The 25,332-nt window shown below is 46.3% G+C and overlaps 1 protein-coding gene across 8 annotated transcripts in view; it reads left to right on the top strand.

Moving 5' to 3' along the window:
• LOC108044733 (protein split ends) overlaps nucleotides 1-25,231 on the top strand; it is a 58,704-nt gene extending 33,473 nt beyond the window's left edge. For 4 of the 8 annotated variants that reach the window (XM_017123844.2, XM_044459461.1, XM_017123839.2 and 1 more), the window contains 10 exons: nucleotides 5,841-7,225; nucleotides 7,307-8,284; nucleotides 8,366-9,213; nucleotides 9,339-21,384; nucleotides 21,445-21,548; nucleotides 21,762-21,842; nucleotides 21,978-22,173; nucleotides 22,240-22,479; nucleotides 22,550-22,869; nucleotides 22,963-25,231. In XM_017123844.2, coding sequence (XP_016979333.1) covers nucleotides 5,841-7,225; nucleotides 7,307-8,284; nucleotides 8,366-9,213; nucleotides 9,339-21,384; nucleotides 21,445-21,548; nucleotides 21,762-21,842; nucleotides 21,978-22,173; nucleotides 22,240-22,479; nucleotides 22,550-22,869; nucleotides 22,963-23,250 — 16,486 coding nt within the window. In that variant the 3' untranslated portion in view covers nucleotides 23,251-25,231. Of the gene's footprint in view, nucleotides 1-4,736; nucleotides 5,063-5,840; nucleotides 7,226-7,306; nucleotides 8,285-8,365; nucleotides 9,214-9,338; nucleotides 21,385-21,444; nucleotides 21,549-21,761; nucleotides 21,843-21,977; nucleotides 22,174-22,239; nucleotides 22,480-22,549; nucleotides 22,870-22,962 lie in introns of those variants that run through there. The other 4 variants (XM_017123840.2, XM_017123845.2, XM_017123843.2 and 1 more) reach the window with 4 other exon arrangements.
• The last annotated feature ends 101 nt before the right edge of the window (nucleotides 25,232-25,332 follow it).

The raw sequence follows: 25,332 nt of genomic DNA, 5'->3' as shown, positions 1-25,332 counted from the left end.
AGAAGCTTCGAAGATACGGAGTGGAGTGTTTTCACAGAACTGAATGTTAATTCAATTCGATTTAACTAACAGAACTTTAAATAATTTATATATGTTTTAAAAGTAAATGATTTAGTATAATTTACTATGTAACCCAAGTTTTTAAACTAAATAATTTTATTCTAAATGTTTTTGTAATATTGTTTTTATAGCCGTTACTCGTAAAGTAGAAGGGTATGTTGTATTCGTTTGATACGGGTAGAAGAAAATTTCTTACAAAAGTTTAGTTTTTCCCGTTTGGCGCTTATGTTAAGATCCGGAGCTTTACTTTTTAAATAAGTTTGCTTCTTATCCTTATCCAGCCATTTACCTCTGGACCAAACCTTTCTCTCCCATTTTCTTTTTCTTTTTTGTTGAGTTCAGATGACCTGTTGTTTTTGTTAAAAATTTTATCTAACTCCTGCCAGAGAGCTGGATTCACGTCCTGTGTCCTGTCATTCCCGCGTCCTTCAACATTTGCAAGGGCTGCTCCTGATGCTTTCGCTTCTTCTGCCCTGTCTGTTTTCCGTGCTCCTGGTGCCAGCTCCCTGATGTTGATAAATTTCACGCCCTGAAGGAGACACAGCCAGGGAATGTTCTCATGCTCAAATTACTTTGACTGCAGTCAGTGGAGAAATGGAAGGGGGAGAGGAAGCCCCGCCCGGCAATGATTGAATGAAATGCTAAAAAAAGAAAGGATTTCAGGAATTTAAACTCTTGTGTAACAACCTGCGCGAATGTGTGTGTGATAAACATGCTGGGATATCCAGGATGTACGTACATGCCATCCTTTTAGACTCCTCTTCTTCTGCCCATCCCTATGTGTGCGAGAGCCATCCAAATATACACAGAAATAACCTCAAACAAGGACGTTTGGTGAGAAACTTTTGCCAGGACAAAGGCAGAGCGACCTGCGGGGGCGGTTCAACCAACCGTGGATACACTGTGCGTGTAAATGGTGCCTTATTAAAATACCAAAAATTAACTAGTTGTTTTATTATCACATTTAAGCCTCAGAAAATGCATCTATATAAAATAATGTTTTTTGTGTGTACAGTGAATATTAATAGGTTTTTTAATAGGTTCAAAAATGATCCGCTCAAAGTTTTTCCAAAAGGCCAATTAACCCAAAACCGAGTAATAAATTTCGCTTAAATTTATACCTATTTTTTTGTTTCTCTGGACCAACGTTTCAGCCATTTACTGCGACATTCTTCTTCTTGGCTCTGTATTACATAAGCGGTTCAGCACACAATTGCGCTGGGTACAAGGCAGTAATGCAATTTACAGACGCCCAAAAATGTCCGCCCACCTTTGGGGCTATGGGCAGCAGCGTTACTTGGACTGGCCACATGCAGCCCCCTTCCGCCACCTTTTGCTCCGACTCCTTTCCAGCCTCTTTTCCAGCCTCTTTTCTTCTCTCCTGGGCGCAACAAATGTGGCAAAGTAATGTTGTTATTGCTGGTGGGGACGTCGTTGTTGTTGTTTTGTTTGGTGTGCCCATGCAATTCCCTGAACCGAGCGCACTTTTAGCTGAATTGATTTTTCCGATGGCCTCAACTGCGCATGCCGGGCAATAGTTCCGTCTCTCCCCAGTTTTCTCAGACCATTTTTCTCCGACAAACTCTAAATTGCATTTCTCTCAAACTACACACGCCTATATAAGTTTTTACATACAGTGGTTACTGTAACATGGTATTTGAAGGGTCATTTTACAGAAGACAAGAAAGGAAGAAAACTTCGAAAAGCCGAAGTTTTATACCCGTGCAGCTATAACAAAAATATAACATTCTATAAATTTGCTATATATAAAGTATTATGCATGTTTGTGATGTTGATTTTCCAATAAATTGTTTGATCTAGAATATTGATCTTGAATATAGTACTTAAATTGTTTTTTACCTAAAAAAATGTATTTTTGAATTTGTTAAATGGTTAAGTATATCTCGGGTTACAATTGCACATGCAAAAAAATATATGCGAGTTTTTCAATTTTGTTCTCTTAAATAGAATAAGAGAGAAAGAAACAAGATACCGACTAATATTAACCTGAATTAGGGAGAGTAAGACATTGTCAAAATTTAAATTGGCGTGTGTCGAACATGTTGTTAGTACCGTATTTTCTCAAGCATAAAATAAATTACTATATAAATTCAAATTCTATTGACAGAATTTTCTAATTTAAATTTGTTTTAAAGTAAAAAATAAAATATCTTTTCATTGTATGTATATGTATATGTAAATTAAAAAAAGAGTTTTCCTTAAACCCAGTGACTACTGCACCGTATTTAAGTGCCACCCGCCTGCGTAATGCCCCACGCCATATCCACCATAGCCACTAGGTCTGCCACGTCCTCTCCTGCTGGTGCTGCAGTCGAAGCCTCTGCCTCTGTCGCTGCCAGCCAAAAGCTGTGACCTGAGCAGAGAGCTGAAAACTGCAGCGTTCACATCCACCCCGCCCCCATTTCATGTCCATGGTATGTATACAATAAGCACACATATGTACTGTTCTATATGGCCATATTTTAAGTGCTGCTGCTTAAAGCGCTTAATGCGGCTTTAAAAAATCTTTGTTCTGCCAGGATAACTAGGATGGCTTCAATTTACCAGTTTGGGTTATTATATAAGAACTTGAAATTTGAAATTACGATTGTAAATTGCAGTGATTTTTCCTGGGTAAAACTCACAGCAAAAAATTTAATAACATTTAATGTGTATTTCAACTAGGAATTCTTTATACTTAAACAGGACACTAAAATACATGTATTCTGAAAATTATAATATGATCGTAGGGGGAGTGGTTTTCGGAAGTTTATCCGTAATCTCCTTCCTAAACACTCTCACTCTCTCATATTATCAGTGATAATATCTTTATAAAAATACCAGTATAGCAGTTACATGCAATCATCTACTTTCCCACACCAAAAGGGGATTATAACGAAAAACTATCTAGGTAAACACCACTAGACGAGTTTGAAAGGTTTAACAGCCCTCCATTCATTGTTGCTACTGCTATTACAGATGTGTGCTAAAAGATTCAAAGCCCGAAGATTCCATCCCCGAACGCAGATCCGAAAAATGGGCAGAATAGGGGACCAGGTCGTTCTTTATCTACAAAAAAAAATTAGCATAAAGCGAACAGCTGACGCCGTTGACCCGATCCGATCGATAGACGATTGTATATTTATATTTTTTCCTATCTGAGGTTTTACATGTATTCTCCGTGTCATTGAACGCGTTTGGAAGCCTCTATTGTAAATCTATCTGTGGGAAACCTTCTCCGAAATAGCTATTCAGATGAATGCACTATGAATATGCACTACAGTCTTATTAGTTGTCCAATTCTAATTAATTGGCGGTGTGTATAAAAACGTCTGTCATTTGGTTAAATTAATCAGATATTAAACTACTTAAAAAATATAAGCTAGCAACACCAATTTATTATTGTATGGTACTATTTTTTTTTTGTTTTTTTCTTTTGTTCTACAGAATTTATGCTGTAAAACGTGAATACAGTAGATATTAATTTCGAGCTCCATTTAGAAAATTTTTCTTTGCGTTGACCGCCGTTTTGCTTTTGGGAATTGTACATCTCATTGCCTCAACAATGGCAACTCAGAAACCAAAACATTTATCTAAGGTCGCGACTGTTTTGCTGTTACCCTCATGAAAAGAAGAAATATTCCGAACTGAACCCTTGTTCCATTTCAAAGTCGTTCTATGGAGTGAGTCGCATTTATTTATCCGGGGTTGGTTTTTGCGTCTTAGTGGCATTGTTTTAGGCTGCAACTCGAAAAATTCAGGTAGAAGTTATTATTTGGTTTTGCTTTCATTTTCTGTCCCCCTGCGTGTTTTTTTGCACACGCATTATTTATTTGGTCCAAAACTGAAATTATCAAACAGTCCAACTATAAATTTATTCGGAATTACACATAAATATCTCTCTGGGTCAAAGAATTAACAACTTAACTTGAAGTTGGTAGCTCCATTCGTACTATATGTTTGTATGCGTGAGTGTGTGGTTATGTTTATTAATTATCAATTATTGGCCATATATTTTTTTAAATACATTTAAAAGAGGAAAAAGACAAGAGAAACGAAATTTCGCATGCAATTATCACAAGTTCTTGGCCGGTAAAGCTACGTGATATCGTAGTCAAATTTTTATAAAATTTAAGCTTGATGGCTTATTGATACATTAGCTTTTGCTTTACACCTGCAAAGGAGCAATCAAGGAGGTGTTTAAAATTTTATTTTTTTATTATTTTCTGAACCCTTCTCAATACTTTATTATAAATAGAAGCATGGTTTTGGTTCGAACAGCTGCCAGAGTACAATTCGGTTTCGATAGATCAACATAAATGCGTAACATTTGTTATCGAGCGCCTAACAGCACACTGTTAACTGGCATGTTTTGCGAATATCGACACAAAGCAAAATCGGTGTCCAGTAAGCGAAACAAGCATAAGCCAAAGAACGAATTATTCAAATGAAGAGCGAATCGCTATGATAAAGAACGTGCAAAAGTGAAGGAATAATACCAATTTCATACAGAAAAAAAGGAACCGGTTGGCTTTCAAAAAAGTAACAAAGGCAAAAGAACGTGGCTCTCCCGGTCCCGGCTTTTTCTGCCACTGTGTTTGTGCCTCTTCGTGGCAGTGCGCGTGTGTGCGAGCGCCTCTGTGTGTGAGTTATTTGTTTGTGCGTGTGTGTTGCCGCGTAAACAGAGGCATACGAATAAAATAAAGAAGAATCGGCGAATTGGTTGGTCGTACGTCAGTTTATTTGGCGCCCGTTAATTTGTTTGTCCGGGTGAAATTTTTTGTTAAGAGCCGATTCCACATAGTGCATTGAAATCGGAAGCGAATAAGTGAAAAAGCCTTAAATTAGGTAGAACTTTACGTTTTCCGATGATATGATAGGCCCAAATAGTAGGGAGCCCGTCTGTGGGGCTGTGCAAATAAACCGGGCCCGCGACCACCGTGAAAAGTATACAACGACAACGATTTTCCCAGCGAAAACCGATAAATAATATTATGCGGAGGTGGGTTAATATTGTGCCATAAAGATTCCGGTTTTAACATTCCAAATATCGTAAATATTATTTCAAAAAACAAAATTATTCAGATAACTGTGATTCCTTGACAAGGCAACTCTATATGTATATATACTTAATTTAATAATATGCATATAATATTAAAGTAGTAATATAAAAAACCCGAGAGCGATACCGATAAAGATCTGAAAGCTATGTAATAATGAGCAGCATACTTTTACTACATAATTGTATGCACAGAAATACAAAACTATTATGTTAGTAGTAATATAATATAATATAATATAGTGTCAATTAGTATGTATACCATAATTATACCATCAATTTGCACTACTTCTTAATTAATTTAACCGAAAACCACCCTCTAACTATTTAAAATGGTAATATTGTTAGTACTACTAACTATTAAAATACTAAAATACTTGAACCAAACTTAGGCTTAGAATATAAAATATAACAGATTATATGAATGGAAGCTTATCTATCAGTAAGCCGAGTTCTAAGAATTTATATGAGGATTCCGGTTTATTTATTTTACAAATGTATAATGTATGGATTGAATATACAAAAATTAAGAATTAGGTAATTTCGTTCTTTGATTGACAAAATTCTACAAGCACAAGTTATATATTAATAAAAAGTACTTTTTTTTTAACGATTTTAAGAAATAGTTATTAAGCTCTATAAAAATAAGGTCTAGTTTATAAGATAAATTAGCAGAACACTTGACTTAAATTTTGGAAATTTTTTAAATTCTTCATTTTAGGTCTACAGAGGAACCACCGACAAACAGCTACGAAAGGAACTACTACGATCGCCCCAATAGCCGCTTAGTCAGTCAATATCAGGCGAGCAACTCATCTTCCTTGGTCAATTCCAACTCCAACTCCAGTCCATCGTCCGTGAGCCCCTCTGCTTCAGTTTCCGTGTCCGTATCCGCATCGGCGGCAGGAGGATCCTCCGAGAGGTCGCGCAACCGAGATCGCCTGTACAGGAATGGTTCTGCCAGTGGTCACAGCGGTGGCATTAACAGCAGCGACAACAGCAGCAACATCCACAGCCACAGCAGCAACACGACGACGACGACAGCAGCCTGTGCAGCTGGAGCTGGAGGACCTGGATCGGCGGGAGCTGGGGCTGGAGGATTGGTAGGAGATGGCGCACCGCAAGCGCTAGGCGACCGGAGCAGCAGCCACAATATCCACCAGAACCAGCAGAGCGTGCGGGTGGCACCACCTCAGTCATGGTACGAAGCCGCCGCTTCTGCAACGACGGCAAAATTAAAAAGTCCTGGTGGCAGTGGCAATGCCGGCGTCTTAGCAGCCGGTGGCTTCGCAATGAGCAGCTCACCGATCAACCATCATCAGCACCAGCATCCGCATCTTCAGAATCCTCAACACCCGCACTACAGCAGCAGCCCAGCGGGGGCAGCCGGAGGATCCTGCCCCTCTCCCGCTCAAGGACAGATACAGATCCAATCGCAATCGCAGACCACGGCCGTGCATCGGAGCGTGGCTTATGCGGGGAGTGCTGCGGATGACTCGTTGACCACCGCAACCTCGCGGAAGATGCTCCTGCACAGCAACAAACTCAATAAGCTACTGAAGGGGGCAGGAGCAGCGGGCAGCGGAGAAGCACGCTCTGGTTCAGAATCGCCAGGAGGGGCTGGAGGAGCAACTCCATTGACGACGACAAGTACAATCACAAACAATAGTTTTAGTAGTAATAGTTTAAATAATACAATAGCCACGGCAACTCCAATAATGCCCACGATAGCATCTGGAGCAACTGGAGCTGCAAGATCGGCAGGATTAGGATCTGGAGCAGCGGCGGGAGCAGGTTCCAATTCCGGCTCCAGCTCAGCCACCAGCGGTGACATTTTAAATGTGGCCGCTGCTCTGGCCGCCGCCGTGGACAATGGGATATCAACGCATACGATCCGAACGCGGCACCACCTGCACGGACGCAGCACCACCTCCTCCAGTCGCTCGCACTCGCGCTCGCCGAGCAGCTACAGCAGTTCGCACAGCTCCTCTTCCTCATCGCACTCCTCCTCCCACTCGCACGCGTCCAGTCCCGTACAATCCACGGGCAATTGTGCGATGGCGGAGGGGCGCAGCGGGCGTAGCCTCCAGTCCGTCGCCGTAACCAGTGAGTTTTCAATCTCGATTCCACCGTACATAACAGACAAAGTTTGGTTACTAATTTACCTTCTTTCTTTTAACTCTGCAGGCAACTCTTCAAATCCCAGTGGCAATGCTGTCACCACCAGCAGTGTAGGCGGCGGCGGAGGCTGTGGCTCCAGTTCATCTTCGAGCAGTAGCTCTAGTTCCAGCGGATCTTCCTCCTGTCTGACGGCCAATCCCGTGGTGCATTCCGAAGACAACCGACCGCTGGCGATACGTGTCCGCAACCTTCCCGCCCGTTCATCGGACACATCCCTTAAGGATGGTCTCTTCCATGAGTACAAAAAGCACGGAAAGGTCACGTGGGTTAAGGTGGTGGGCCAGAACTCGGAGCGCTATGCTTTAGTTTGCTTTAAGAAGCCGGATGACGTCGAAAAAGCGCTGGAGGTGTCCCATGATAAACATTTCTTCGGTTGCAAGATTGAGGTGGAACCGTACCAGGGCTACGATGTCGAGGACAACGAGTTCCGACCCTATGAAGCCGAGCTGGATGAGTACCATCCAAAGTCTACAAGGACACTCTTCATCGGGAACCTGGAAAAGGACATCACCGCCGGCGAGCTGCGAGGGCACTTTGAGGGCTTCGGTGAGATCATCGAGATTGACATCAAGAAGCAGGGGCTGAATGCCTACGCGTTCTGTCAGTACTCGGACATTGTTTCCGTGGTAAAGGCAATGCGGAAAATGGATGGAGAGCACTTGGGCAGCAACCGGATCAAGCTTGGGTTCGGCAAATCCATGCCCACGAACTGCGTCTGGATCGATGGTGTGGGCGAGAAGGTGTCAGACCCCTTTCTTCAGTCACAGTTCACACGATTTGGAACTGTGACCAAAGTCAGCATCGATCGAAATAGGCAGTTGGCCTTGGTTTTATACGACCAGGTCCAGAATGCCCAGGCCGCAGTGAAAGACATGCGTGGAACGATCATGCGGGGCAGGAAGTTGCAGGTGGACTTTGCGTCGAGGGAGTGTCAAGACGCCTTTTATGACAAACAAGAGAAGCAGCAGCAACAACAGAGTGCCAGTAAGTTTGTTAAACGTGCTTGGACTGCATTAATTTCACTGTGTTCATAATCTTCCTAACTATTGTTATGTTATATTTCAGGTTCGAACTCCCGCTTTAGCCGCTATGAGTCGTCATCGTCCTCGTCACAATCCCGATCTCGCGCATCATCCTTTAGTCGGCATCAGAATAACTCAAACGACGGCTGCTCGCCCAGCAATACGCCGGGGGGGTCTAATAGTGGAACTGTCATTGGGGGCATCACAAGCAACCAAAGCACTTCCGGCATCAGCGGGAGCACTAGTTCGGGAAGCGTTACCACTGCGTGCAGTGCGATGCCAGCTCCCAGTTTGGCGTCCGCCATAGTAAGCAGCAGTGGCAACTCCTTGGGAGCGGCATCTACGACCGCATCCATGCCCTCGGTGGTAGGCTCCTCCTCTAATTTGATGCCCATTTCGTCGGCTGCTCTGGCGCAAAGGTATCGAATGGCTCGAAGTGCGCGACAAACCGTCGACTCTGATTTTAACGATGCGGGTCGCCGGTTTCGCAACTTAGAGGAGGGTTCTGGAGGTGCCGGAAATCCCATACAGGATGAAGAAGTCCGCTCCGACTCTCCGATAATAACTCGATTAGGTCCGGGTGTAAATTGTTTGACTGGACCTGCAGGAGCCGGTGGAGAATCCATCGACGGAATGTTAGGCAACACCCAAATTGGTGGAGGAGCAGCGGCGTGTGGAGTAGCATCATTCACAGGACCTGGCACCAATAACCTTAGCAGGAGACGTTGCGGTAAGACACCCAAAGATTTGCACTCCGTGCACAATCAACGTTTCCATTTGGCAGAGCAACTTGAGGAATGCCCGTCCAGTGGTGATGAGGGCGTGGTCAGTCCGCGTAAGCGCATCAAAATGGATTACCACTATCACCACCATCATTCCAATGTTAGCGGGGTAAGTAAAGCCTTCCTCCGGTTTTTAAAATATAAATACAAAAAAAATTGTAATCCTAAAATCCAGAGCATTTTTAACGACTCTGTATTAAGAATATGCAAACTAATTATAATATTTTTATTCAGCTGGAGTCCACTGGCGAGCACAGCAGCATCAACAAACCCAACACCCTCTCCTCGTCGAACTGTGATGTGATACACGATCCCCTTAACCGCAAGAGCGAAATTCGACGGGTTTCCGAGACTCCGAGTGGTTCGCCCGGCATGAAATTCCCCGGCCATCTGCAGTCGGCACCGCCATCCATGATGTTAAGCTGCCGTCGCCCGTCAATAGATGTGGGAGCTCTGTCGGCGCTATCTAGTTCCTCGGCTTTCCGACACGGACTCGTGGGAGCCAGTAGCATGGATCAGCAGCACATAATAAACGCCTCGTTGGCGGCGAAGAGAAGACGAGTGACCAATACCATGCAGCAGTCCAGCTTATCCTCAACCAGCAATAATTCTGGGGGATCTGGTCTAGGCGGGATTAGTAGTCTCACGCCGGTGGATGACTACCATCATCATGTTTCCAGAGGCAGGGGTCATCAGCTACATTCCCATCATTCACACGAGGCCAGCGGAGGAGAAAGTGCGGATGGATCTCGCCCTGGAACGCCATTGTGTGATGAGCGACCTGAAGTGCTGCCCACAGAGCCACGACGCCTGCCTCCACCCAGAGAAAGAGCGAGGGAAAGGGCCCGGGAGGTCATGTGGCTACCCCTGCCAAAGTTTGGAGTGCTCTTTTTCCAGCAGCAGCAGTCCAGAGGGAGTGCTTGCGGAGCAGGAAGTAGCTACTTGCAGCAGCAACTGGGTGGAGGATCGTCCGGAGGGCTGGGAAGCTTAGGAGCATCTTCATCTTCAACATGCTCCCTCAACAACTCTAGTCTAAACGCCAGTCAGGGAATGGGACCCAGTTCTGCATCCGCATTCCTGCCCAGTCCCTCTTCGCGATACTGGCGTTCGTCCTCGCACCACCAACACCACCAGCACAATCTCCAGCAGCAGTCGCAGCAATTGCACGGGACGTCATCCTCTAACTCTGGGTTAATGGCCAGTCCGGCGCGTCCACGCTCTCTGAGTTCCAACTCCAGTGATTCGGATGTACCTGGTCAAAATGCAGGAGGAAGTCCCTCACTGGATGAACGACTACGCAATTTTGAGGAAAACTACGAACGATGGTCTGGTGGAAGCAGCAGAGAACATAGTTCCGGTCATCCGCCCTCCAGTGCCGCGCCCTCATGGCAGCTCTCTATGCACTTGAATTTGGGTACCGGTCTTAATTCTCATCAAACGAGTTCGGGATCCGGTAACAGCAACAGTTCTAGTGGAACCGTTTCCAGCTCCACGAGTAATTCCCGGCACAAGTTCCTTGACATTGATGAACTGCAACCGTCGGACATTGTAAAATCCCTGCTGGCCAAAAAAAGTATTTTTGATGACGATTTTCAACGGCTGAAGAAAAACCAGTGGTACGATCCAGCAGGCTCTGATTTTGCATTGGGCTCGAGTTCCGCCAATCTCGTGGTGGGATCTTTATTGGGACATAGTGTATCTCGACATCCTGGAGGCCCATCCAGCGGGAACACCTCACCTGCCTTGCCCAATCTTGCGGCCACCAAGACAACTCCTATAATTGGAAACTGTGGTGGTGTAATGGGCAACTCGGCGAGTAGCAAAACGGCAGGATTGCTCCAGAGGCTAAGCAGTTTATCACCTATGAACTCCCCTCAAGCCTCGATGTCGCCCTACAACAGCCCATCACCCTCACCTTCGGTGGGAGGACCAACACCTGCCAATCTGGGACAGCTGACAAAACCTGCAGCACCGGGAGCATCGAGTGGAGGAGTCAGTGGATCATCTACAGCCGCCTCATCCTCACCAGCTGCTAATTCGGGACCCACCAAGGGTCTTCAGTACCCGTTTCCCAGTCACCCGCCATTGCCAAACACCGCTGCGCCACCACCAGCGGTGCAGCCAGCACCACCACCACCTCCCGAAATGGGAAAACAATCAAGATCAGCTGGGCAGGCTTCTGGAAGCAATCTGACCAAGAGTTTAAGCGTTCCAGATGCTCCTCAACCTTCGCCAGCGAGAGTTCACCTCCAAAAATCTGCCTCAGTTCCAGGGAGTACCAACGTGGGCACTACCAGCAGTTCATCCTCAGTATCAGCAACATCATCTGCGTCTGCATCTGTATCTACTTCATCATCATCGTCCAACGGTAACAGTTCCTCAACCATAGCAGCCACACATGTACAAAAGCCACCACAGACGAACTCCAATGAGGACGAGCAGACGAAAAAGAGTGGTTCTAGTTCCAAGAAAAGCAGCAGCAGCCACGAGAAGTCCCACAGCAAGCACAACAATCGGTCGGACAGCGACAAGAAAAACAAAAAGTCGGACAAAATTTCATCGTCCTCTTCGTCCTCCGATAAACGAAAGAACTCGGCCACCTCTCAGTCGTCCAAGTCAGCTACTCCCCGCATTACAGACGACTCCAGCGAGCCCGAAGAGCCGGCGGAGAAATCCGAAAAAGACCAGCGTCACGAGCGGGAGAAAAAAGAGCGCCAGGAAAAGGAAAAGCGAGAAAAGGATCTGCGTAAACAACAAGACCGCGAGGACAAGGAGCGCAAGGACCTGCAGGAGGAAAAGGAGAGGGACGATCGTAAAGCCAAGGAGGAGAAAGAAAAGGAAAGGGAACGGGAGAGAAAGGTCCAAGACGATCTGGAAAAGAGGGAACGAGAAGAAAAAGAGTTTAAAGAAAGAGAGCATCGCGAAAAAGAACAAAAAGAAAAGGAGATACGCGAAAAAGATCTGCGTGAAAAGGAGCAAAAAGAGAAGGAGCTGCGAGAAAAAGAGCAAAGGGAAAAGGAGCTCCACCGCGAGAAGGAGCATCGAGACAGAGAGCAGCGAGAAAAGGAACAATCTCGGCGCGCCGTAGATGCTGAGTCAGAAGCTCGTATGGGCAGGATGCGCGAGCTCTCCTCGTACCACAAGAGCAAAGTAGAGGCAACCTCCGAAGCTAGCAGCTTTTACTCCCATAACAATACCACACACTCAACGGCGTCCAGTGACTGTCTGCACAACAAGGAAAACTCCGTGGAAGCCACTGCTCCCGCTACTCCGACTGTTGCTGCTTCAACCCCTTCAGAAAATGCCCTCAAAGATCGCTCGCGGAAGCTATCCAGAAATTCACCAGTGCGCCTTCATAAGCGCCGCCTTAGCTCACAAGAAAGCAACCACAGTACCGGTGGTGGCGGAGCAGGGTCTAGTCATCTGAATCACCATGAGGATTATGTGAAGCGCATACGTATGGAAAACTCCCAGAATACCTCAGCTCACAATACTAACGACCGCAGGGATTCCAAAGACCACAAGAGCAGTAGTTCCAAGGAGGAAAAAAATAGTGGGTTACACAGTTCGAAATCCCATGGCAGTGGAGGAAGTTCCTCCTCATCGTCAAAGCATCATCGCCGGGATAGGCATCACCAGAAGAGCAGTGTCAGCTCCATAGAAACGAATCCATCCATGGAGGTCGTAGTAGAGCCCTGTTCTCAAGCTAAGCAGCAAATAAATACAAGTGAAGAAGAGCAGCATCCTCAACCCAAAAGAGAAAAGGAGAAGGACCACTCCAGTAGTCACCATCATGGTAGTAGTTCATCTTCCAGGCATAAAAGTAAACGGGATCATCATCACCATCGTGAAAAGAAGCGTCATTCGGTGGCGGAATCCACCAATACAGATGAAGAGCATACACCACAGCAGCATAATCCTCACAGGAGAATCTCTGCGGCGGGAAGTGGATCCGCTGGAGAACTCAGCTCAGCAGCCACCAACGCTTCGAGTGGAAAGCCCAATCATCATCATCACAGGCGAAGTGTGGAGCGGAAATCTTCTAGGGGATCTGATGAAGGCCATCACTCTTCGTCGAAATCACTCCGCGCCAAACTTATGATGTTGAGCTCCGCAGACTCTGACGACACCGATGATGCCTCTAAGAAGCACTCCATCTTCGACATCCCGGACGATTGCCCCAATGTCTCAATGTACGATAAAGTTAAAGCCAGGAGTTGTAAGAATATGCAACGACAGGCGGAGGAAAAAAAGATCAAGGCCAAGTTTTCGCAGCTAAAGCAGTCTCGTGCCAAGAAAAAGCGCTCTACCAGCTATGATGGAGACTCTGACACTGAGTTCGAGGATCGTCACCATCGAAATAGTGGCAGCAGCAGTTTCCATGGTCGTTACCCTGGACTGTCCAGCAGCGATGATGATGACGATGATGAGCGGCACCAACGGCGCATTTTCTCCGATTCGGATGCAGAGCCAGGAGATCAGGGACAGCAGGATACAATCTCAATGCCAGATGCAAACAGGGTCCATCAGATGCAGCAGAATCTGCGGAGACTGTGCGATGGTGACGATAGTTCCGAAGACGAGATTAGAAGAAATGTTATGAAGCACAATCATCTCGGAAAGAGGAACTCACACTCGACCAGGATTACATCCGATTCTGAGTCACAATCCCAGCCGGCTCCTGATTTGGGGATAAAACAAGAACAACCCGCAGCTCCCGCCCAGGAAATCAAGCAAGAGCAGCTTTCCGACAGCGAACATAAGTTTAAGTCCCGACATGATTCTAATTCCTCGATGGAGGAGCGTAAGATGAAGTCAGAAAGGGACATAAAAAAGGAGTATGGAGATTTCTACAATTCAGCGTACGCCTACTCTGATTCTGGAAAGGTCAAAGATTATTCCCCAGAAACTCGCAAAAAGCACAAGAAGAGCAAGAGGCGCCTCAAGTCCTCTTCCACAGCGGAGACATCTGCTCCTGCGACTCCTCTGTTGGTTACTCCATCGACGCCATCCATCTTTGACGTCCATTCTTCGTCAGAGTGCAAGACCAAGTTTGGTAGTTTTGATGATCTCAAAACTGAGAGTGCTTTACTTCCGTTGGACATTTCGGCCAGTGATAGGAGGAAGCACAAGGAGAGAAAGGAAAAGAAACGGGAGAAGCTGAGGAATATGACAGATACCAATAACAGCATCCCTGTAAACGCCACAAATACACCCACCACCAATGATATAACCTTAGAGAAGTTGTCTAAGGAAGAGCGCCATCGCCTAAAGAAGTCAAAGAAATCGAAAAGCCTGGACTCCTCTACAAAAGTGTTCAACTCAGGTGGAGTACAATCTACTGTTTCGCCCATGCCTGCTACGCCCACTTCGGCGCCTTTAACAGCTCAGCCGTCGAAGAGAGGAGAGGATAAAATGGAGTTCATCTTTGGCATTATTTCTGATGAGGAAGAATGCCAGTTTCCCGATGAGCAAGTAGAAAGCATTAAGGACATTACAGCAAGCTGTGTGTCTACAACTGGTCCAATTGTGTCCGCTGCTTTGCAAACCTTCAAACAGGAACCTTCCACACCCACCACCAGCAAGAATCAGGAAGCAATTAGTCAATTGCCTGTGCAGGAGGATGAACAGCAGCAACAACAGCAGCCAGAAAGAAGTCGGCAGGCAGTTGGCAGTTGCTCATCTTCCCATTCGGATAGGGAAAGACATCGGAAGGAAAAGCGTGAGAAAAAGCGGCGCGAGAAATCTCAACGGGAACAGCAACATCAAGCACAGCAGCAATCTACCAAGACATTAACTAAAATGGAGGATGATAACAGCGTGGATATGGATGAAGCAGGAAGAGCTCTAGAGGCACAACTAATGATTGACTTTGACAGTAAGACGATGCCAGAGGAAGCCACTCCATCCACAGCCACCACATACAGATCCGATATGGCAGATGTGTTCCGATTCTCTGACAACGAAGACAACACCTCGGTGGGTACCAAACCGGAGCAGCAGGAGCAGCATAAGAGCAAGGACAAAAAGAAGAAGAAAAAGCGATCCAAAGAGGAAAAACAGGAAAAATTGCTGCAACAGCAGCATCGCAGGGAATCCTTGCCAAGTGTGGCACTAACTTCATCCGCGCCTCCTACTCCTGGAAAGCTGACTGTCAATGTTCAAGCAGCCAGCAAGCATGCCGAAGAGCAGATGGACGCCAAGCATGCTTCATCGCCATCCCTATGCAAACCGTCTCCAAGTTTGCCATGTCTAATAGGCGATGATGATGAAGATCTGCTTCCCACTCCAAAGCAGAAACCCATGACTCCCACGAGCCGTGGAAGCGATAGCCTCACTCCTTCGCGGGAGAAACCACGCCTGATTAGTCCCATACCTAAAACTCCAACTATAGCCAACAGTTCCATGTTGTCCACTCAGTCTGCAGAAACTCCGGTGAGCAGTGGAGCTAGTGTGAATTCCTCCTCCGCTTTGGCCACCACGCCCACATCTTCGACAGCAGCAGGAGCCAGCGCAACAGGAGCTGCAGCAGCAGGAGGTGTGGAAACATCGCCTACCAGCGCCTTAGCTCTAATCAAGAAAAAGGAGATCTTCATACCCGGTTTTGATGGCCAGCTAGATGATAGGATAAGCGAATCGGCCGTGCAATCTATCTCAGCAGAGTTTAATTCATCATCTCTTCTCGATACATTGGCAGATGAGCCGAAAATTCCGGTGGCATCGCCTCCAGGTGCGACTAAACCTTCGGATAAGTTAGAGGATACCAAGTCCCGCGTGACTATCTCCCAGGAGGAGACGGAGAGTGCCGTATCCGCTCTGTTGGGGGAAAGTTTTGGCACTTCCTCCACTGCGGACTACTCACTCGATGGCATGGATGAAATTAACTCAGTAAGTGAGATGGAAACTCCTGGTCTAGTGGTAGCAGAACCTGATGAAGAGGCAGCTTTGGCCGCCAAGGCCATAGAATCCGCTGTGGAGCCTGCAGTCATCCTGGAGGAACCGGAAGTGGAGCCCGAGCGAGAACCAGAACCCGTCCCTGGGGTCTTGGATCCCGAAGAAATCAACAAGGCAGTGCACAGTTTACGGCACGAGGATATGATGGAAATCAAGGCTGATACTCCGCAATCGGAGAGAGATCTGCAGATTGATACGGACACGGAAGACAATCCCGACGAGGCGGATAGCAGTGGACCCAGTCTTAAGATCGATGAAACTGTTCAGAGCTCCTCGTCTCCGGAGAAGACCATCAATAAAAGCAGCTCTTCTGTGAGAGAACTGCCAAAGGTTGACCTACCTCAGGGGGAGTCTAAACCCAAGGCTAGCAAAGAAACAGCACCTCAACTTTCGGTGATCACCAAGTTGCCATCTTCGGAGCCACAGAAGCCGCAACCTGCAACCCCTGTAAAGATTGAACCACCAACAATCAGTAAACTCCAACAGCCATTGGTACAGCCTGTGCACACAGTGTTACCTGCCCCTCATTCAGTTGGAAGCGGAATAAATCTAACCCCAGTCATTAATCTGGATCTTTCCAATGTGATGAGCAATTGCTCCAACTCCAGCACGGCTTCTACAACAGCTTCAGCTTCTGCATCTCTCTCATTTGGAAGTCCAACTTCCAGTCCGAATATATTGCCACAAGCTTCGACTCCCAAGGCTCCGCAAGCACCACACCAAACACTGCGGACGCAATCCCTGATAATGCAACCACCAACGATATCCATACCAGAGCCGACAGCCCACTTTGTGGTGCCCCAAATGGTGTTGTCCCCTCATCAGCAACAGCAGTCACATCATCCCCAGCAACCTGGAACTTACATGGCTGGCATTCGGGCTCCTTCTCCACATAGTCCGATCCTTTCACCTGGCCGTAGTGGAGCCCAAAATCGTCTGGTAGGTCAGTTGAGCCCTGTTGGACGATCTGTTGTAAGTCAACCGCCATCTCAGCAACAGGTTCAAGGTGTTAACATGAGTCCCTTGGCAAGTCCCACAACTCGAGTGGTCAGTGCCAATAACTCACCTACCACTAGTAAAACAAACAGCTACCAGCCCAGAAACCTGCAGCAACAACAACAGCAGGTATCACAACAACAATCTCCCAAATCCGTGATTGAGTTGCAGACTTCACCACAGTTATTGGCAATTCCCCTGCAGAAAATGCCAGCGATACCAGTGCCACATCATCCGACGATCATCAGCAAAGTGGTCACCGTACAGCCACAACAGGCCAGTCAATCGCAGGTGGCCAGCTCACCACCTTTGGGCAGCCTGCCCCCTCACAAGAACCTTCATGTGAATGCCCAGCAGCAACATCATCAGGGACAGCAGCAGCAACAATCGCCGCAGGTGATGGCAAAGATGACGACGCTCCAGCAACATCAACACATTCAGCAGCAATTTATGCATCAGCAGATAGTGCAGCGACAGCAACAACTGCATGGCCAGCCGCCACAACTGTCTCCAGGTCAACAACATCAAATGCAAAAGCAGCATCAAGCACAACAACAATTAAACCAGCAACATCAGGCTCAGCAACACCATCAGTCACAGCAGCAACATCAGGCTCAACAGCAACAGTTAAACCAGCAACATCATGCTCAACAACAGCATCAGGCTCAAAAACAGCATCAAGCCCAGCAACAGTTAAATCAGCATCATCAGACCCAACAGCAACATCAGGCCCAGCAGCAGCATCAAGCTCAGCAACAGTTGAACCAACAACATCAGGCCCAACAACAGCAATTGCAACAAATACAAAAGCTACAACAACAGATCCACGCTCCCCTGCTGCAACAGTCGCCTCAGGGACCCGCCCATATGGGATCTTCCCCATCAATGTTTCCATCACAGCAACATCATGCGCAGCTTCCACAACGAGGTGTGCCTCAGCAGCACAATCCGCAACAGTTGTCGACCAGTCCGCCCTGTAAAACAAATGCATTGGGACAAGTTGCCCAAGTGTCTCAGACTGCAGCAATTTTGACAAGAGTTGGCTCCCAGGCCCAGCCACATCCACAGCAGCAGCAACCACACCAACAACCACACCAACAACCACCACACCATCAACAGCAACAGCTGTCTTTGCCAGGAGGCAATCTTCCTCATCAAACGCCACTCAATGTGATCCAGAATGCCCCAAAGTTAATTGTCCAACAGCATATTGTACCCCCACCAAATCAAGTTGTGCCACCACCATCAAGCACTGCGAATGCCATACACTATCCTTCAAACCACTTCAAGGAAAATCCTGCTCCTGGTTCCGTGGAACCATCACCGTCTATGACAACCCTCAAAACATCGGAAAGTGTTTCGGTGATTCGTACACCCACTCCCACCACCAGTTCGGCCGTAATCTCACCAAAGTCGGGTTCCTCCCTGTTAACGGAGGAGAATCTGATCAAGATCTCGCAGCCCAAGCAGGATGAGCTTATCGAACAGGATTCCAAGGAAGTAGACAGTGATTACTGGTCAGCCAAGGAGGTGAATATTGACAGTGTGATTAAGAAGCTAGATACACCGATGGCTAGTAAGGATGATAAACGACCAGTGGATATGCAGACAGTTGCACAGGCTGCAATTCCCAACCCGCAGTGTATGGATAATTCTATCGCCCAGGAGGCTCCCCTATCAACTCCTTCTTCTATAAGTATAAACAGCTCAAACGATCACGATACAGAGGATGAGACGGAGACCAGGCAAATACCTCCAACAAAGCCGGCCACACCAACTGTGGGCAGACCACCAGGAAGAGGAGGTACCGCCAAGCGAGGACGACAACCGAGGGGAGCGAAGAAGCAAGGAGGCTTCCCGTTAAATTCAACAATAGCAGCCCCTGGAACGGATTTGGGATTAGTATTGCAGCCAGGTGATAATGGAGTGCAAACCAGGCTGAGGAAACCAGTTACAGCTCCCGTGACCAGAGGCAGGAAAGGAAGACCTCCGAGGAATTTGCTGTTGCAGCAACAACTCCAGCAGCAGCAGCTCGATCTGCAGCGAAAGGCAATGGAAATGGTAACAGTAAACACGCCTGTGGTTGCACAGCCAGCAGTTCCAATTCCTCCCAATCCTGTGCTCACAGCTGCAGAGAAGAAGGCCAGAAATCAAGCCTTGACTCAGGCGCAAGCCCAACAACAAGTCGCTAGTCAAGTTGGAAACAGTCAGGATATCTATGAGTTTCATGAAGACGCGGGCGAAGAGCCCAAAGGCAAGGCTAACTCAAATGTTGCGCCACCTGCAGATGACCAACGACCACGTCTCATTCTCACCATCAATAAAGCGCAACCCTCAATTAAGAACAACAGTGAAATGGAACATCCAATGCAGCAACAACAGCTGCAGCCGGAACTTCCAGCACAAATTGATCCAATAGGGGGAGACACCTCCGAGTCCAGTAACACACGAAAGTCACGCCGTCTTCAGGAGAAGGAGGATCGGAGTACAGTAGACGATATCATCGAAGACGTGGTGAGAAATACCAACACACCAACTGGTGTAGGACAACAGTTGCCGAAAGGTGCCCAAACTCCACCACGACGTTCGGGCAGAAATGCACAGGCCAAGAAGACGGATGTAGTACATACCGCCAATGCAGTGGGGCGTCCAAGGCGATCCAAGGACAGAAAGACCATTGGTGAACCGCCAGCGAGCTTGATGGATGAGACGATCGCGCCAAACATAAATGCTGCCGCTCCTACATCGGTTCTCCTACCACCAGCTGAACTAGTTCAAGTGCAGCCGCATATGCCACAGTTGGATAACAAAGATGTTGAACCAGTTCAGGCTTCGGAATCTACTCTTACTCCAACTTCTGTGACCGTAACTGCACCCGTTCCCGTGCCGGTTCCCGTTCCTGTGCCTGCCATAACCGCTCCCAAGCCTACAATGCCACAACATCCCAAAAAGAAGGCTATTGCGGCAGCGGAGATCGAATCCTATCAGGCCATCAACTCATCCATCCCCACCGGGGGATTACCAATGCATCAGACAGCTGCGCCTGCTACTCAAAAGATCACTGGCGGTGCAGCAGATGCAGTCAGCAAGGCTCTAGTTGACCCTGTCACGGGAGTAATCACCGCAGGAATGCCCCAAGGCAAGGAGGGCAATCTTCCAGCAGCTACCGCTGCTGCTCCTGCCAACAGCAGCAATGAAGCTGGTCCACCTCCTCCTCCCTCGCAGCAGCAGCAACAGCAGCAAGCAAATCTGCAGATTAGTGCCACTGTGATTGCATCTAATGCAGCGACTCCCATTACAGCTTTGGGAAAATCCGTGCAGCTTGAGTCCGCGGCAGCAGCTGCTCTACTCAACAAACCTGTGAGTGTACTGGTGAAAGGAAACCCCAGTCCACTGGTGATTCAGCAGCAGCAACTACCACAGATAGTGGCGCCACCAAAACAACCTATCGTACTCCAGCAGAATCCTCTACCCGCTGTCCTGCAACACGCGCAGCACACCAATGTGCGGCCACCTCAACCACTCAAGGCTCACGTGCTGAACAGGGAAAAGAATCTCCAGCAGCAATTGACACCCACTAAGCAGCCAGTACCTCAGCTCCCGCAGCAGCAACAGCAACCACATCCCGGCCACATGTTGCTCACAGATGGTAACGGAAATCAACAACTATTGCAACCTCAGATCATTGCACGTCACCTGCAGCAGCAACAACATCTGCTGGTCAATGTGCCTCCACCAACAGCACATTCGCCGAGGATTCCGGGTCAGCAGCAACAACAGTTGGGACCAGGAGCCACCGTAAATCCTCAGCAGCAGCAACAACAACAAACTCTGGTAATCAAGCAGGCGACTTCAGCAGCGCCACCGCAGATATTGCATGTGGTGAGCTCCAAGACATCCGTGGTGCCCCAACCGCAACAGCAGCAACCACCACCCTCTTCGTCAGCAGGATCTCATTTGCAGCTGGGCAAGTCCAACTTCGGCTACGCAACCAATGTTTTGCCGCCCACTTCCTTGGCAGCCGTGCAGCAGCAACAACAGCTGTATAAACAACCCAATCAGCAGAAGGGTGTTCCGGTGCAGCTGCCTCCACACGGCATGATATTGCCCACCCATCCTGGAATGCTGTTGCAGCAAAAACCACCAGTTCATTTGCAGCCACAGCAGCATCAATTGACTCCTTCGCCGCCACCTGGAAAGCCAAATCCTGTTGTGCACAGTCTGCATGCTGCACAGATCATGCCGGGAAGTGTTGGCAGTCCACCGCCGGTGTCAGCCACAGTTTTAAAATCCGCTCAGCAGCAGGGGAACTCTGCCGCAGCAGCAGTTGGTGAGTTAACGAAGCCCTACAGCATTACCAAAATCCTAGCTTACTTTAATTTCTTTTCAGGGATGCGCACAGCCATTCCGAACATCAGTCCGCAGGGCCAGCCGAGGATATCGCCATTGGTTTTACCACCCGGAATGCCCGGCGGTACTTTCGATGCTAGTCTGGTAAGTCTTAAATAATGCATTAAATAATAATACACATTTATTTTAGTTTAACGGTCTTAAAAATGTTTAAAAAAATTATTTCATAGCATATTGGTTCTTTCCGTTTTATTTCCTTTTTTTATAACTTTATTTGAGGTTTAAAGAATTCAAATCTTTTCTTTTTACTAACCATAAACTAATTTTATTATTCGAAATTGCTAACTGTGGATGCAGCATGACTTGGGCGCTTATGTCAGTGGACGGCGAACCCAGAGTCCGCCTCCAGCTCATCAGCAGGCATCGCCCATAACACCGGTAATGCACAAGTTTTACTTGCGGAGCTTTCAAGTAGTGTAACCAAATTCTTCACTAGCCTGCAGCCATATAGAAAAAATACTATGAGTAAAACATTGGCTAATCAATAAATTTTTTGTCGATTGCCTTTTTTAGAACGATTCCACGTATCGAGGCGTGACTGCTTCCAGGGATTTCATTCTCTACCAGCATCATTTAATGCGAGGTGGCGATTATGACGACAAGATTAGCAACAGTCCGCCGCTAGAGTTACGACGTCCTGGCAGTGGACCTTCAAGGAACATCGCAGTGCCACACAGCTTGCAGAGTCCACAGGATCGCACCGCAGCTGGTAAGTGCTAAAAGTCTTATGACTTTTAGGGCAATTCCGAATGACCAAAATTTTCTATCTTCTCAGACTCACCGCAAATGGCGCAGGTTTATGTACACAATGCCCGCATTCCACCGGCCCATTTCAGTGAAATGGCTTCGCGAGGCTTCTACGAGAGTGGTGGCTTACAACTAGAACCACCGCCAGCGCATCGACCAACTGCGGTTGTCCCACCACAAATGCAGCCGGGAAATATCCTTCACCCAGTCAAGGCAATGGAAATTCAGCTTGACGAGATGGACCGCATGTCAATGATCGCAGCTGTTGGTGAGTGTCAAGGGGTCTTGATGTAAAACAGTACAATCTCATAACGAATATTCTTCATTTGCAATTGCAGTTAAACAACAGCAGGATCATCTACCACCTACTCTGCACGCTGGCATGGAATTGGCCGCCCATCAAATACCTCCAGCCATGGCTCCACCACCTGGTGATTCACTGGTCACTCTGCTGCAACGCTATCCGGTGATGTGGCAGGGTTTACTGGCCCTGAAAACTGATCAGGCCGCCGTCCAGATGCACTTTGTGCATGGTAACCCAAATGTAGCAAGAGCCTCACTTCCCAGTTTGGTGGAGACCAACACGCCGTTGCTGAGAATTGCCCAGAGGATGCGACTGGAACAGACTCAGCTGGAAGGTGTCGCCAAGAAGATGCAGGTATGTACATTTTGTCGATTTAGCTTTACATGACTATAGATAATAGGTTTTAGAAGTCTGGGCAGTATTAATATTATCCCTTTAAAATCCAAGGTGGACAAGGAACATTGCATGCTTCTGGCTTTGCCATGCGGAAGAGATCACGCCGATGTCCTGCAGCATTCAAGGAACCTCCAAACCGGATTCATCACCTACCTGCAACAGAAAATGGCCGCCGGCATTGTGAACATACCCATTCCGGGCAGCGAGCAGGCGGCCTACGTGGTGCACATCTTCCCAGCTTGCGATTTTGCTAACGAGAACCTGGAACGTGCTGCTCCTGATCTCAAGAATCGTGTGGCCGAGTTGGCGCACCTCCTGATTGTCATTGCCACTGTCTAAACCACAGAACAGGCGAATTACTGGAAAATTCAAAACTAATGAAAGCAACACTCAAAAATAATATTACCGGTCGTTAAACTCCACAGGCAAATACAATCCCTAAATGAAAACATAAAAAAGAAACAAACAAGTTACGCTCTTCTAGAATTTTAAGTAATTTTAAATAGCGATTAAACAAGCAAAAGTTTAAAAAAGCAAAGTAAAAGAAAACAAAAAGAACTTAAAGAAAAAATAAATGCAGGAGAAGCAGAAGAACATTGAGGCGGAGCTCACACCCAAACATAAAGAGATCCGCAAGAGACTCAAACAAAGCGAAATAAATCCCTTCAGACCCCAACACTTCAAAAGCAGAAGCGAAACGATGAAAAATTGTCTAAATGAATTATTTAACTCTCCCTAATTTAAAACCTTTAACAAAAAGCTTGAAAAGTATCGTTAAGTTTGATCTCAAAAAAGAAATTTTTATTTTTGCTTAATTTAAAATGAAAGAAACACGAAAACATAAAAATCTACACATACACATAGAAAGAAATTTAAAAAGCTTAAAACATAATAACTGTTTACTGTACTATGCATACTAATACCCATACATAATATTGATATCTGATCCTATCCGTAACACGATTAAGTTTTGATTTGTTTTTAACTTCCGACTAGTTCGGTGGGAAAGTCACTGCTCTGCGTTATACAAAGTTTTCGCTTCCGAACAACCACCGTTTAATTTTCATACGATCGGTTCCTTGGCTCTATGGAATGCCTGTCTATAAAACTAAAAACGGGGCTTGACATAGACCCAAAGAACTTCAAATGAGTCTGGACTGTCGCCCATGCTGTCAAGCACAATTAGGTTTAGTGATACGCCCAGAGGCTTTTCCTACGATAACATACACACGTATACATTACACATTACATTATCTAGACGCGTATTTAATTATAACCTATATGTTAAGCCAAATACTTTAAAGCTTAGACACGTTTTGCTTCGTTTCGTGTTGTTACTTCCGCTCTGCACCAGAGTTACATATATCCTCTCAAAAATACCTGCAACGATACAGTTTCCGACTTAACGCTGTTGTTCTTTTCGTTTGTTGTCTCCCATCTTCTGTTTCTATTTTTTTTTTATTACAACCACTGCCACAAAACTAAAGCCGAAAATCACTGGTCTAAATCTTAATAAAGGCGTTCCGATCTCCACCCACTTGTTAGTTTTTGTGCGCGAAACTTTGTACAATGTTGGGTAGTTTCAGGGCCCCCTTTACACCATTATGCTGACACCCCACAAGAAACATAAACATACCCCTTACAATATGATACAATAACCTATATATGTAGTTCCCTCTTTGTACACTCCTTAAACTTAAACATAAGTTTTCACACCCACTTGTAAATTATGTGACCGCAAGAATAATACAAAAAAAAGATTAAACATGAGTAAAAGAAAAGGAATGAAAACTGTAAAATATTTAAATTATTTAGACTCTAACAAATATGAAATGTAAATACAGTTTAATTAGTGTTTAGCGCGTATTTAGTTGTATGTTTTAAAACTAAACTAAAGAGAAACTGTACATTATATAACACAATTAACGATACGAGAACACAAAAGATCAGATCTGCAAAAGGTCACCCAGAAGCAGAAACTGATACAGAAAAAAAGTAAGAATAGAAGAAAGCAAGTAAAAAGAACACACATTTTCAAGTTAAAACAGATGAAGCGCTGTTGAACATATGTTTGTGTATAAGTTGTAAGTTTTAAGAGTCTTTTTAGTTATTTCCTAAGTTACTTTGAAGAAACCGATTAAACTACGATTATTTCTTACACTTGGTTTCGTTTTAATTTCCGCCACTCCCAGACTATGGATTTCTTGTCCCGCAAAACCAAATCGAACCCCATAGCGAAATGCAACTTATACATACATATATACATTATATATAGATGTTAATGTTATAAATGTAATTAAATAAATTCTATACCTATGCAGTCGTTTGGGTGTTCTTGGTGATTCTTTCATCCAGGTGAGAGTGTAGTCAGAGCTTGCGGGGATCATGGGGAAAGTTTAATTTATTAAATGACTTTTAAAT

Source organism: Drosophila rhopaloa, unplaced genomic scaffold (assembly GCF_018152115.1).
Source record: "Drosophila rhopaloa isolate 14029-0021.01 unplaced genomic scaffold, ASM1815211v1 contig_2, whole genome shotgun sequence".
Taxonomy (NCBI): Eukaryota; Metazoa; Arthropoda; class Insecta; order Diptera; family Drosophilidae; genus Drosophila; species Drosophila rhopaloa.
Note: the sequence above shows the minus strand (reverse complement) of the source record. Positions and strands in the feature narration are given on the sequence as shown.